This window comes from Convolutriloba macropyga, chromosome 10 (genome assembly GCF_964194025.1).
Source record: "Convolutriloba macropyga chromosome 10, txConMacr16.3, whole genome shotgun sequence".
Classification (NCBI taxonomy): domain Eukaryota; kingdom Metazoa; phylum Xenacoelomorpha; order Acoela; family Convolutidae; genus Convolutriloba; species Convolutriloba macropyga.
The window spans coordinates 20,120,685-20,132,481 of record NC_134477.1 but is presented as its reverse complement, the minus strand read 5'-3'; the positions used below and the strand labels follow the sequence as shown (position 1 = coordinate 20,132,481).

General features: G+C 35.7%; 2 protein-coding genes across 4 annotated transcripts in view; both read left to right on the top strand.

Annotated features, from left to right (window-relative positions):
• Positions 1–250: 250 nt before the first annotated feature.
• On the top strand, positions 251–1,736 carry LOC142348356 (transmembrane protein 128-like). Its single transcript, XM_075399675.1, has 2 exons — positions 251–687; positions 1,147–1,736. The coding sequence occupies exons 1-2, from the start codon at positions 253–255 to the stop codon at positions 1,324–1,326; spliced, it is 615 nt and encodes a 204-aa protein (XP_075255790.1). The 5' UTR covers positions 251–252; the 3' UTR covers positions 1,327–1,736.
• A 432-nt stretch (positions 1,737–2,168) lies between these two features.
• LOC142348355 (innexin unc-9-like) overlaps positions 2,169–11,797 on the top strand; it is a 53,171-nt gene continuing 43,542 nt past the window's right edge. For 2 of the 3 annotated variants that reach the window (XM_075399674.1, XM_075399672.1), the window contains exon 1: positions 7,354–7,426. The gene's annotated coding sequence lies outside the window, so the exon portion shown is untranslated. Of the gene's footprint in view, positions 2,318–7,353; positions 7,427–11,797 lie in introns of those variants that run through there. The other variant, XM_075399673.1, reaches the window with a different exon arrangement.

Below are 11,797 nucleotides of genomic sequence, written 5' to 3'. Positions count from 1 at the left end.
CAAGAGATTTGAAATGACTAATGCAGATTCACCTTTCTTGAAACACGCACTTGTAAGTTTTAAAATTTGATATACAGGAAAATCTGGCATTTAAAACCTTGCATATGGGTGTTTCAATGATCCTGCTGTTTTCGTTTCATGCAATTTTATGTCTTGAGATGACATTTTCGGGCATCACATTGGAATTATTATAAATGATAGTTCATTATTTTTGTCATTGCGATCAATTTTCATTCATGATTTCAGATTTTGATGGATTCGACAGAATTTGATCACGTGCCGCTTCTCGAGCAGGACAGCGAGGAAATCATTACGAAAGCAAGTGATGGCTCAACATCCAGTCATCCACGCAAGCGATCAGTGCGCTTTCAAAACAATCCCGATTCCGAGCCAATTTCAATGGCGGCTTTAGGAGGTCGAAAAGATCCATTTGACATCACTGACGATGAATTTGAAAAATTAACTCTCTACAGATCACAGATTAGCAGTAGCTCTGGACCGTTCACATTTGGAGGTGTCTTCTGGATGGTAACGAGTATTGCAGTCCTCTATTACACACAATTGCCAGTTGTGATAAAAGCTGATGAGCGAGTGGATTGGTTCTGGCTAACTTTGTCTGGAGTGATGCTTGCTGTGTGTTTGTTGCAAGCTGCTTATTTCATCGTTTATCTATCTTGGTTTAAAAAGGTAACTAATTTTGAATTTTCGTTTATCTATTCATGGATTAAATAGGTCCAATTTTTAAACCTTGGTTTTCCTCCAACCGAATATTAGTTCCCGAAGTGTCCATATATTTAGACTATTTGAATGAACTTAGCTCTGAATGAAGTTTGAACTAATTATTCTAGTCGTGTGTGTCTTTATGCAAAATTGACATTATGCCGATTTTATTCTAGAACATTCTTTCGTTCGCCTGACCGATTTTTGGTCAGGCGATTCTTAACTTTTCGTCCTCAACAAGGCGCTCAGCCCCCCCCCCCACCCCCCAAAAAAGTAACGCTTCAATAGGCCCACCCCCTAATGCTGGCTTTGCTGAGGCAAAAAATATAACTGATTTCGAACCTAATCGCAACTTATTGTTTTAACGTCCCTGCAGACGTTAAGAAAGTTTTCAAATCTTATTTACAAAATGTATGTTTTGGCCAGGTGTCAAGTGACCATTGGGAAAAGGTGTTCCCTCCGGGTATCCCAATAGCCACTGCCACCTTCCTTCTCTTCTCCCTCTTCCTCAACATGGCACTCTGGCCTGTCTTCAAATTCTTCACGCCCCTCATTTTACTCTCACAGTTTCTGGGTGCGATCACATTTCTCGCCATATTCCCATGAACTAACTTGGAGTGACCAGTAAAGGGGGATTGTGGGGGGCACATTGTCATCATGGTTTCAGGAAACAGTACCCGACTTGGAATCGAACAACACTTGAAAACTTACGCGTTAAAACTCGTGTCAATTATAGAGCTCAATAGTTCTCATCATCCGTTAAGACAGTTCTTTACCACCAAACGTGAAAAATTATTGTTATTTCCATGCGGCTATCAAAAACTGATGGTTTAAAATTCATGTGAATAATTTTAAGTTTCATTATTGGATGTTGGGTATTGTCGAGCTCTGCCTTGTATCATAGCCTTTTAATTCTTTTACTTGTGAACATTAATCTAGCTAGAAATTGAGTATCATAGACAAATTTGTAAATATTAAATGACGATGAGAAAAAAAATCTTGGATTGTTTTTCAAACCAATCTTTATTGGACTCAAATATCAATAGCTGATCATGGTAACTTCAGGATTAGCGTAAAGCCAATGCTTATAATGTGGGATGAAAAGATGAGGCATCTTTGAAATAGAATCCGTTTATTTGCGTGTGCGGTGCAAACTCATTTGGGCTCAAATGATTCCACCTGACAAGCCCAATCATTTCCGCAGTAGCCCAATGGTCCCAGGAGAGACTCCAGGGGCATTGAAGAGGTATAGGCTCTGAATGTAATCTTAGAACTAAAATGGGGAGGGGGATCTATTTTTGCCAGCAGAATTGCTTTTAAATCCCGGACATCAAGACGGATTAATTTGCGACCATTATATCTATTTTACCACCTTCAATTTCTAACGGTACCAATTGCCTTCGATTGCGCCTTACGTTTTATATCCATTTTGGCAGCCTGATGATTGTAGAAATTGTGTGAAATTATCATCAAAAGTAAAGGATGAATAAAATGGAAATTAACGCTTGTCTAATTTGATTAAACCTATCAAGACTTGAAGTTGGCGGGACGCGGTGAAGGAGGTATCGGCACTGAGGTCGTTATTGACACAAAGCAGGTAAGAACTTTTTGTCTAGTTCCTATTCTTTGGGGTTGATATAAAAAAATGCCGAGACAAATACTGCCCAAAAAAAATCAATGTTGGCTCAAAAAGTAATTGCTAGTAGGCTTACTTCTGACTAGATTACAAAGCATTCAGAAATTAGAAAAAGGTTTTTCCTTCGTTTGTTGGATATTTAAGTACCCCGACGTTTGATGAGTTATTTATTCATAATTCGGAGTTCTAATTGAGAAATTCGTTTTTGTGAACGAAATGTTTGGTTAGAAAGTTTACTCCCCTATAAGCTGCTTAAACAAACAGGACCTCTACAAACGCCGCTGCCTAAATTTAATCAGTAAAAATATTTACTTTTTTAATCTGAGCTCAATTTTCAATGGAGTACTCAAGGTTCAAGGGTTTTTGGGGAATGGGATCGCCCCTTCATGACTGGATGCGAGTTTTTCATTTATCTCCCGAAATATTTTTTACTATTTAATAGTATTTTTGAAAACATCATTTCCGACCCATTTTAGTGGTGGAGGAACTATATGCTCACCTGGATTTTTTGTTGAGTCAATTTTCGCCGATCGATATCTTCATCGTACAGACTTTTGAAGGATATCATTAGAAAGCTTGTCTAGCGTAAAATTTCAAATTAATGAGTTTTTTGAATTCCTCTTTTTCCGGGGGTTGCACAGGTTTAAAGTTTTGCGAACGTTAGCATCACTGCGTTGCTTTTTTGACATTTTTAGTAAGTTTGGTGAAACTTTAAATCATGCTAAAAGAATGATGAAATTGTTTACGAAATCGTTCTTGCTTTTAGTTTAAAGAATTGTTTTAGAGAATTGTTTTTAATAATTTCTTTAATTCTGCCAGCTGAATTTTTTATAATAAATTTTTTTTAGTTCTGCCAGCATTGTTGGTTGACTTTAGTCTCCTGACTCTGTCTAATTAATCAAATGTTAATTCGTTATATGAGTAGCACTTGCAGATGATACCTATTAATTTTTTGCCGATATAAGTTGATAGTTATTCAAGATCGATCATTTATCTTTTATACTGAATTTTTTTTCTCAAATGAGTTATTTCGCTAGCATTTAGAAAAATTATGTATTAATGAACAAGCAGTAATAGCAAATATAACTTCGACTTAATTGTAGATTTCTAAAATTCGAAAATTATTCCGATTTTAAGGGGGCGGTAACTTTTTAAATAAATTTCCTTTTTTATGTTAATTGCAGACGAGAACGATTTACATGAAACGTCAAATATCAAATTTACGTGCATCTAAGAGCCAATAAACATATATTGTGTTCTCCGCGAAAAGTTGTAACAGTTTTTTTTTCCTTTACCACTGTATTTGCGTAAAATACTTTGTGAAATTTTGGGTTGTGCTTACAATTGTTGTATTGTAGTCTTGATTTGTACTCACCAAAGACATGTGCAAATGGTTTTCTAGCTAGTTTAAAGTTAAATATTTTTAGTTTTTATTGAAACCTAATGGTTTTTATGACTTTTTCAAAAATGTGTCTTTAAAAAACGATTTTTTGTTTTCTCCTTTTTATCTTATTTTTGTCACCTTGCAGCGTAGTATCATCAAAGAGAAAAAGAGCATCAGAAAGAGAGTAAATTAGAAGGTGGTCTGCGCTTTCTAATGAGGGCCAGTAAACATTGTAATTTCAGCAAATAATTTAAACATGTTTTTGCTTCAGTATTTGATATTTGCGTAAAATTGTTTGAAATAGATTTCTACCTGTATTGGTTGTTATTTTGGATTCTGACTTAATCTCAATAATGAAAAAGCAAAATGGTTTCCTAAGCGGCTACAAGGGAATCATTTTGGTTTTTTTTAATTCAAGGCTTATGGTTGTTAGGACTTTTCAAAATTGTTCTTAAAATACGATTTTTTGAGCTCTGCCACTTTTTACCGTATTTTGTCACCTTGCAGCTTAGTTTCAGCAAAAAGAAAGGTTTATTCTTTTTCAAAAGAATTAAAATGGAGTCCTCATTGTGGTTTCAATAAAAAAGGCGGGTTTTGGCTCTGAAACTACAAGTTTTTAAAAGTTATTTGATTTTTTGACATTTTTGCTTTTTAAGGTTCTTTTTTGCTGTCTTGTCACCCTATTAGCAAGTCAAATATCAGTTTAATGCCATTGAAGAGGAGCTTATTCATTATATTTATTGATTGAGTATAATATGTTTTTAACTGCTTGGACACCGTTTTCTCGCAAAATGTAATTGACTTTTGATGCTTGTTTGCTGCTCTGTTTTTAGTCTCATTAATGTTTTGTTGGACTTTTGGAGGTGTAGTTGAACCTATTTCATGCTTTCATTTGATCGTTAATGTTTTCACAACTTTGAAATCAGCTGTTTTCAAAAAGTAGTAACGTCTTTTTAACTTGGTTTTTTTATTTTTTGTCTACAAGTTATTTTTTCTCAATAAAAACCATGACTTAAAAACCATAGCCTTTTCTGGTTAAGTTTGAGTGACTTTTTAGTTTAGATTTTTGTTGGCACTATTTTGACTTTGTTAAAGAGTTTATTTTGAATAGATAGACCTTGAGTTTTGGTCGTAATTAATCGTTGTTCTTATTTGGTTTGTCTCATTTTTTGCTTATGGCAGGTATAATAGGCCCTCTAATGTAGGGTTATTTAATTCGTTTTGTGGTTTGAGTTCAATGCGTTTTTTTAAACGGGCACAACAAATATTTTCGAACAATATTTGAATTTTCAAAGTTTTCGATCTCTTCCTCATTTGGTAGATAATTAAATCAAAATTGTAGAGGGGTCAGAACAATATGCACGAACACATATTACCGAGCCTCCTTTTTGTATTTGAAATGTTACCTGATTGATGTTTCTGAGCCCATAGTTCTTAGCCCTGAAGTGGAGAATAAATATGATTGTGTTTGTGAGTATGATCTCTGTGCACTGGTTTGTCCTCATGTCTTCAGAATCTCCAGTTAAAGGCGTCCAAATAACTTTTCATTTTAAGAAAGTGTTTTTTGCCCGTCTATCATCAATTTTTTCATCATGAAGTACAAGTTTTGGTGACCAGTTCTATTTTCGATAGGAGTTATTTAATGCTTTAGGGACTCTGTAACTCTCCTCAGTAACCGCATGGAAAAAAATTAACAGAGAACATTTTTTTATTTCTTTTATTTCATTCTGTTTTTTTTTTTACAGTTTGCTAGTTTATATTATTGTTTCGCGTATAACTATTTGGATTTTTTATTTTCTGAGATAATGGTATTGCTTATAAGCAATTGCTTTTGACCATACATTGAAAATTTTACGCATATTTTCTTCGGAAAGAGGCAAGTTAGACCGTGCAAAAATGGATGGAAAACATCAACTTTTGGTTTTTGATTTCTTAGTAATGTGTATATGGATGCTTCAGGAACACGGTTTTGTGTTTTTTTAATTTTAAATTTTCCTCCTCCCGTGTCCCTGAAGCACCCATATACACATTACTTTTCTTTTGAGGGGAAAAAGTTGATTTGGATTTTTCCCCTCAAAATTTACAATCCTATTCTACTGCTAAAATTAACAAGTAGGTGGTTTAGGGCATAACAGGTTTTTTAAGACCAAGTTCGATGCAGCGCAAGGATCTGCTTATAAAAATTAAAAAAAATATGCCAGCTGAACTGCAAATAACAACCAAAAATATCGCAAAACAGGTTTTCACTACTTGCTGTCCTAGTGGAAGCTTCAACATAATTGAAAGTATGCCACTTACTGTGGTACTACTGTGCTATAGTGACTACCGTGCCTTTAAACTTTTTGCAAAGCTGGATTAACGGTTCAATTATGTAAAATTTTGATAGCAAATGGATTCAATTTAAGTACAGACAGAAAAAAAAACTCAGAAAGCAGGTTTAGGTAATTAAAAGGACTTGAATAATGGGTACAAAAGAGATCCAATAGACATAAAACTATCAGGATTGAAATACATTTTTTGATTTTCTGTTCTGATATCGTATTCTAATTCACATAGTTCTATCTAAAAAGCCAATCATGAAAAAATCAGTGCTTATACTTTTAATGCCCAGATCCGAACTCAGATGATTCATAAACAAAGCTTAGTTTGTGTATGCTTTGATCACTGATGCTTTGATTTTGATTTATAAACTGTCATCATGTATTATTAAACAGGCTGTTATTTTTAATTCAGGTTATATTTAGGTTCTGATTTTTGTTTAAAAAAGTGATCAGACTACAATGCAAAACAACTGTCATTATTAAATTATTCTCGCATTTTCTCACTGCATTTATTTGTTGAGATGCGATTTAAATCCTCCTCCAGCCAGCCTCGTGAACCAAAAAGCTTGACCTATTTGTTGCGCAGACCAAGTTGAGCGCAAAAACACATGCGACTAAACGCCCTCGAAAAAAGAGCTAATCTTAACGTTCCCCTACGCTTGTATAGTTTTACAAAATTTTGAATTTTGACTTTGAGAAATATCTTTTAACACTGTATAAAACGATTTTTGTAACCTTTTTATGAAAACAATTAGGTTGTCAGATTATATCAATTTTTCAGTCAATTGTCTATTTTATCTTCATTTTGGATTTGACAAGGTGCAAAGAAAATTTAAGGTTTTTGAAAGTTGTTTCATGTTTAGTGGAAGAAGAGAAACTAAATTCGATTTTTGAGAGCAATTTTCAGACAAGGGTCAATATTTTTGAATTGTTTTTCTTTTCACATAGACATATTGGTATAATCAATCAGCAGTCCCTTTGTGTAAAAAGATAAATAGCCCAGTGCAAAACAAGTTCACACAGCGAAGTTTAAACAACCCTCCTTTTTGAAACTTAGATCCCCGTATTTATTTCCATCTTTTCCATCTAATTTGGCATTCTTTCCACGCTCATTGTTGCTTTGTGGTAAATTATGGTAAGTGTCTAACCACATTCACAACTGCCTCAGATAAGCTCTACTTGTGATCTGTAGGTGGTGGTAGTGGCCACACTGATAACATTCATGGCTATAAGAGCCCTTTAATTGCTTCCCAATTGCGGCCACAATTGCGTCACTTTTTGGGGACCAGCCAGACAACTTGGAACACGAGTTTACTTTTGAAAATATATTCAGCTATTCCAACCTCATCCAGATGATAGAAGCAGGTTAGAACAAAGAGGCTCTTTTCTTTTTGTGGAAACTTAATGTGGAAAATCTGAAACTATTCCAGTCATTCTTATTAGTAAAATGCAATAGAGGAAAACAGTTCAAAGTATTTTTTTCCCAAAAAAGTTATTAATTGCTCTCGAACGAAGTTTGAAGCATTCATTTTAGTTCTGTGTTTCTTTTCTGGGCAAAATTTTTGCTTTACAGTTGCAACTTGCAATTAAAGTTTACGCCCTTGTCTTTTTTGCGTTTTGCATGCACTGAATTGACAGCTCTCATTAACAATTTTTAGGCGCCTTTTAGTCGCTTTTTTCAGATTAAATCACCATAGTGGTCTATAAGCTCTAATTATTTCATTTGAAGCCCCCTCCCACTATTGCAAGCTTATATAGAATTGAGCCCCCGCCTGTGGTTCGATAGGTACTCGTCCGACACTATTGGGTTATATTTTTCAATTTGAAGATGATGGTGAAAACACTATGATCAACTGTGTTTCAAGATAAATCACCTTGACAGATCTGTTGACCTTTTTTGGTTGTCTGATTGTCTCCACAAAAAGACAACTGCGAATGACTTGTTTTTAACCATTAGGTTGACTTTTCGATTTGTATTTGGAAAATGTCATTATTATTCTATTCAAACTCAATTGTTTTAAAATAAAAACTAAAGCTAATGGATTATGAATCAGTTTTCGTGAGCTACTAAACCATTTTAAAATGTGGCGAATCGCTATGCGAAAAGGATTCCAATCCAATTACACGTGGAACCGTGGAAGATTTGTACGAATTGTTGTATATCTGCCAGGGTTTCTGCGTCGAAAATTGACCCAATGACATCTCTATTGCTCTGACTCTGTGTTACTGGTTTTAATTTGGAAAAAAATTTTCTGTAATACATAAAATACAATTAATTTCTTTCACCGGTTGTGGCTCTTATTCTAGTTGCGGCTGGTCACCGGCACTTATTTTAGTTTCGGCTGTGTTTTTTTTAAAATGCTCACCCCTATGGTCAATACGCTTTTCAATCAACTTCTTCAATCTTTCAACTTTTTCGAAATTTTTTGTTGCAATCTACGTTCTATGATCCGTTGATGTCGTTTTCGATTATGACCTCAAAAAATAAAATTATATGAGATAGTTTGTGTTGAATTAGTTCAAGCGCGCGAGATGAACAGAGTACTACGATTCAACTCCCCCCCCCCCCCCCCCTCCCAACTATATGGGATGGGTCCACTTAGTCATTAGTCCCTTTCACCCGCATTAATTTCACAAAACGTATCTTATTACAGGTGTTTAGAGGCTTCTGTAGCAGAATTTTGCGACAAAGGAACGATTACTAACTTTTCATTACCAAATGTATCAGTAACCAAACTGAAAATATTAACGCAATGGTATTTATATTCAATTTGTTAGATGCACTGGCTCCTACTCAATGCCAGATGTACTGGCTCCTACTCAAAATGATCTTGATTATCAAAAGGAAATGTTCAATCTCAATGAAACGGCAGTTTTAGGGACCAAAAGTGATATTTGTGAGTATGTTGATCTTTTGGGGTGCAAAAATGAGATAACCATATTGAGATGTATCACAGAGGAGAAACAGCACTTAATAAAGAAATGTACTCTGTGTAGAGAACAGGTTTCTAGTAATGTAAATTGAAAAAGATAAAGTTATGTTCAGTCTCTTTTATTGGAGACTTACTGTTTTACACGTGTTGCTTGGAAAAAGTCAAGTTCCCACTTTTTTGGCGGGAAGACTTTCAACTTTTCTAATATTGGCTTTGGTCATCTAGAATTGATGCATCATCAACAGGCTCCGGTGAGGGGAAACACATAAATTTAACCAAAGAAGGGGGGAATGATGCAACTCTTTAACTAGGCGTCTCCAGACGTGATTTATAAGCTGCTGTGCAGTTTTCCACGACTTGAAGGATGCGGGCATGGTTGATGAAAAGTCTCCTGGTGGCAGTAAATTGTAAGGCCTCTGCACCAAAAAATTATTTGGGGTGACGTGTTCTTCATTGTCTGGTACATCGGCCACATTTGTAAGGGGTCAAGAGTTCAGTCTGCTTTTGGTCTCAACCATGATGGTGTGGAGGACATCTGATGTAAACCCCTTGCTCCCTAGGTTGATCAAAATGAACCGTTCAGCATTCTGGATCAACTGTTCCCACGCACCGCCAGAATAGGGTCCGTATGTTGGGTTAAATTTCCAATCTGTGTTCTTTATAAAAAATTCAGAGGCAATGCGTTGATTGTCGAGACTACGAACGCATCGCTTCAATTCTTCAATTGCTCCAACAAATGTTTTGCCGTTGTCACCCAGAATAAGTTTTGGTTGACATCTTTGTGTTACAAAACGTCGGAGGGCGTTGAGAAAAGTGTCCGTGTTTAAATCAGGGCATGACTCAAGATGTGCGGCATGTGTGACCATAAATGTGAAATTGAGGCCGCAGTACTTGGTGTTTGTCTTTGGTGCCTTTGATACAAAAAGGTCCGAAAAAATCAATTCCTGTATTAGCAAATGGGAATTGCGAGAAAGTATCAGGAAATCTGCATACTGGTAGTGGAGTCATTAACAGCTGGATGTTTTGGGAATCATCACGGCGGCACAAAAATATCGAAATTGGATGCTTAACATTGTTTTCTTGAGGCCGATAACAATGTATCGCTGCTGAACAAAAGCTTTGACGGCGTCGGTACCTTGGTGTATACAAAATCGATGTGCACGCTCAAGATACAGGCGCGTTCTTGAGTCTTTGGCATGACGAATTATTGGTATTTTAGCTAATTGTAACTTTTCAGGAGCAAATTGTAGTCGGCCTTGTGATTTTAGTTTTCCGTTTTTGTCTAAGCACGGGTTTAGGGATCGAATCTTGCGTTTAGAGTCTAGTTTACGTCCTCTTCTTAGCGAGTGAATAGCTGAATGGAAAACTTTTTCCTGTGAAACTCGAGATAAATGACTGTGTGCTTGGTTGATGACGTCTGCAGTGTACTGCTCCTGGCTATTTCGTTATTTTTAAATTCTGAAGAGAAAGTTGTAAATAGTTGCAAGTTTTAACAGCAGCTTTGTCCAAGATCAAAACGTGTTGGGTCAATGACTGGTTCATTTGATTTTGATGTACTCGTTGTGTGAACAGAAACAATTTTGTTGTGAGCTGAGTTCCAGTCGGAGAAGTGTTTCTTTTGGAAATCAGGACGCTGTAACATTTTAGAACATAATTCTTCTGGTTCTAGGCCACGTGTTCCGTGGTCTGCAGGATTTTGAATTTTTGGTATATAATGCCATTGAATGGATTTTGAAGATTCGCGTATTTCTCGAATTCGATGGGTGACAAACAGTTTCTGTTTCGTCTTAGAGGCAATCCAATCAAGAACGACTTGATTGTCTGTCCAAAAAAGTGTATCGTGTATCTTGAGTGTTGTCTCTTTTTGAACTGTTTTGAGTAATCGTATCCCGATTACTGCGGGCTAATGCTCAAGTTTTGGCACGCTCAGCGATTTTAAAGGAGTTTCTTTGCATTTACTGATTATGAAAATGGTTTCTGTTTGTTTGGTGTTATTGTCATAACTCCGTAGATAAAATATTGTTGCCATAGCACATGTAGACGCATCAACAAAGACGTGCAACTGATGTTCAATTTTTTGTGAACTTGCAAAAAAATTGAGTGCTCGCGAATGTTCAATGGGGGGTGATCCGAAATATTCGTTTAGTATTTTTGCAGTGATTTATGTAATTTCTCAGGTAGCTGTGTGTCCCATTTTTTACTATTTAATCAAAGTTTGAAAAAGTGGAATTGATCAGAAATGGAAATGATGTTGATTATCAAAAGGAAGTGTTCAATCTCGATGAAACGAAAGTTTTAGGGACCAAAAATGATATTTGTTAGAATGTTGATTTTTGGGGGCTTAAAAATGAGATAACAATGTTGAGATATATCACAGAGGAGGAACAGCACTCAATACAGACACATTGCACCAAATGGTCCTGTAGAACCATAAAGCATTCAAAGAAAACCAATGAGGTTGGTAAGTCAAAATTTTGTCAGTTATTTTGGTTCATTAGCAGGGGCTTTTTTGATCAGGGTGCACTTAACAAGTTTGGGTATAGCGGAGCGCTGGTGTGCCGTACAAAATTTTTGTGGATTTTTCTAAAAAATGTATACTTTGTTCATTTTAGGCTTGCTGATCGACCTAAAATCTCGTCTGTCAGATTTCATAGAATTAAGTTTTCGAGGATCGAAGACTTGTGTAGAATTCAAAGAATATTCATATTCAACTAATCAACTCATCAATCAGGATTTTGTTTCCAATTATAACAATGCTGAGAAAATGATGTGCAAAAGATTTCTGGGCAATTTTGTGAGAATC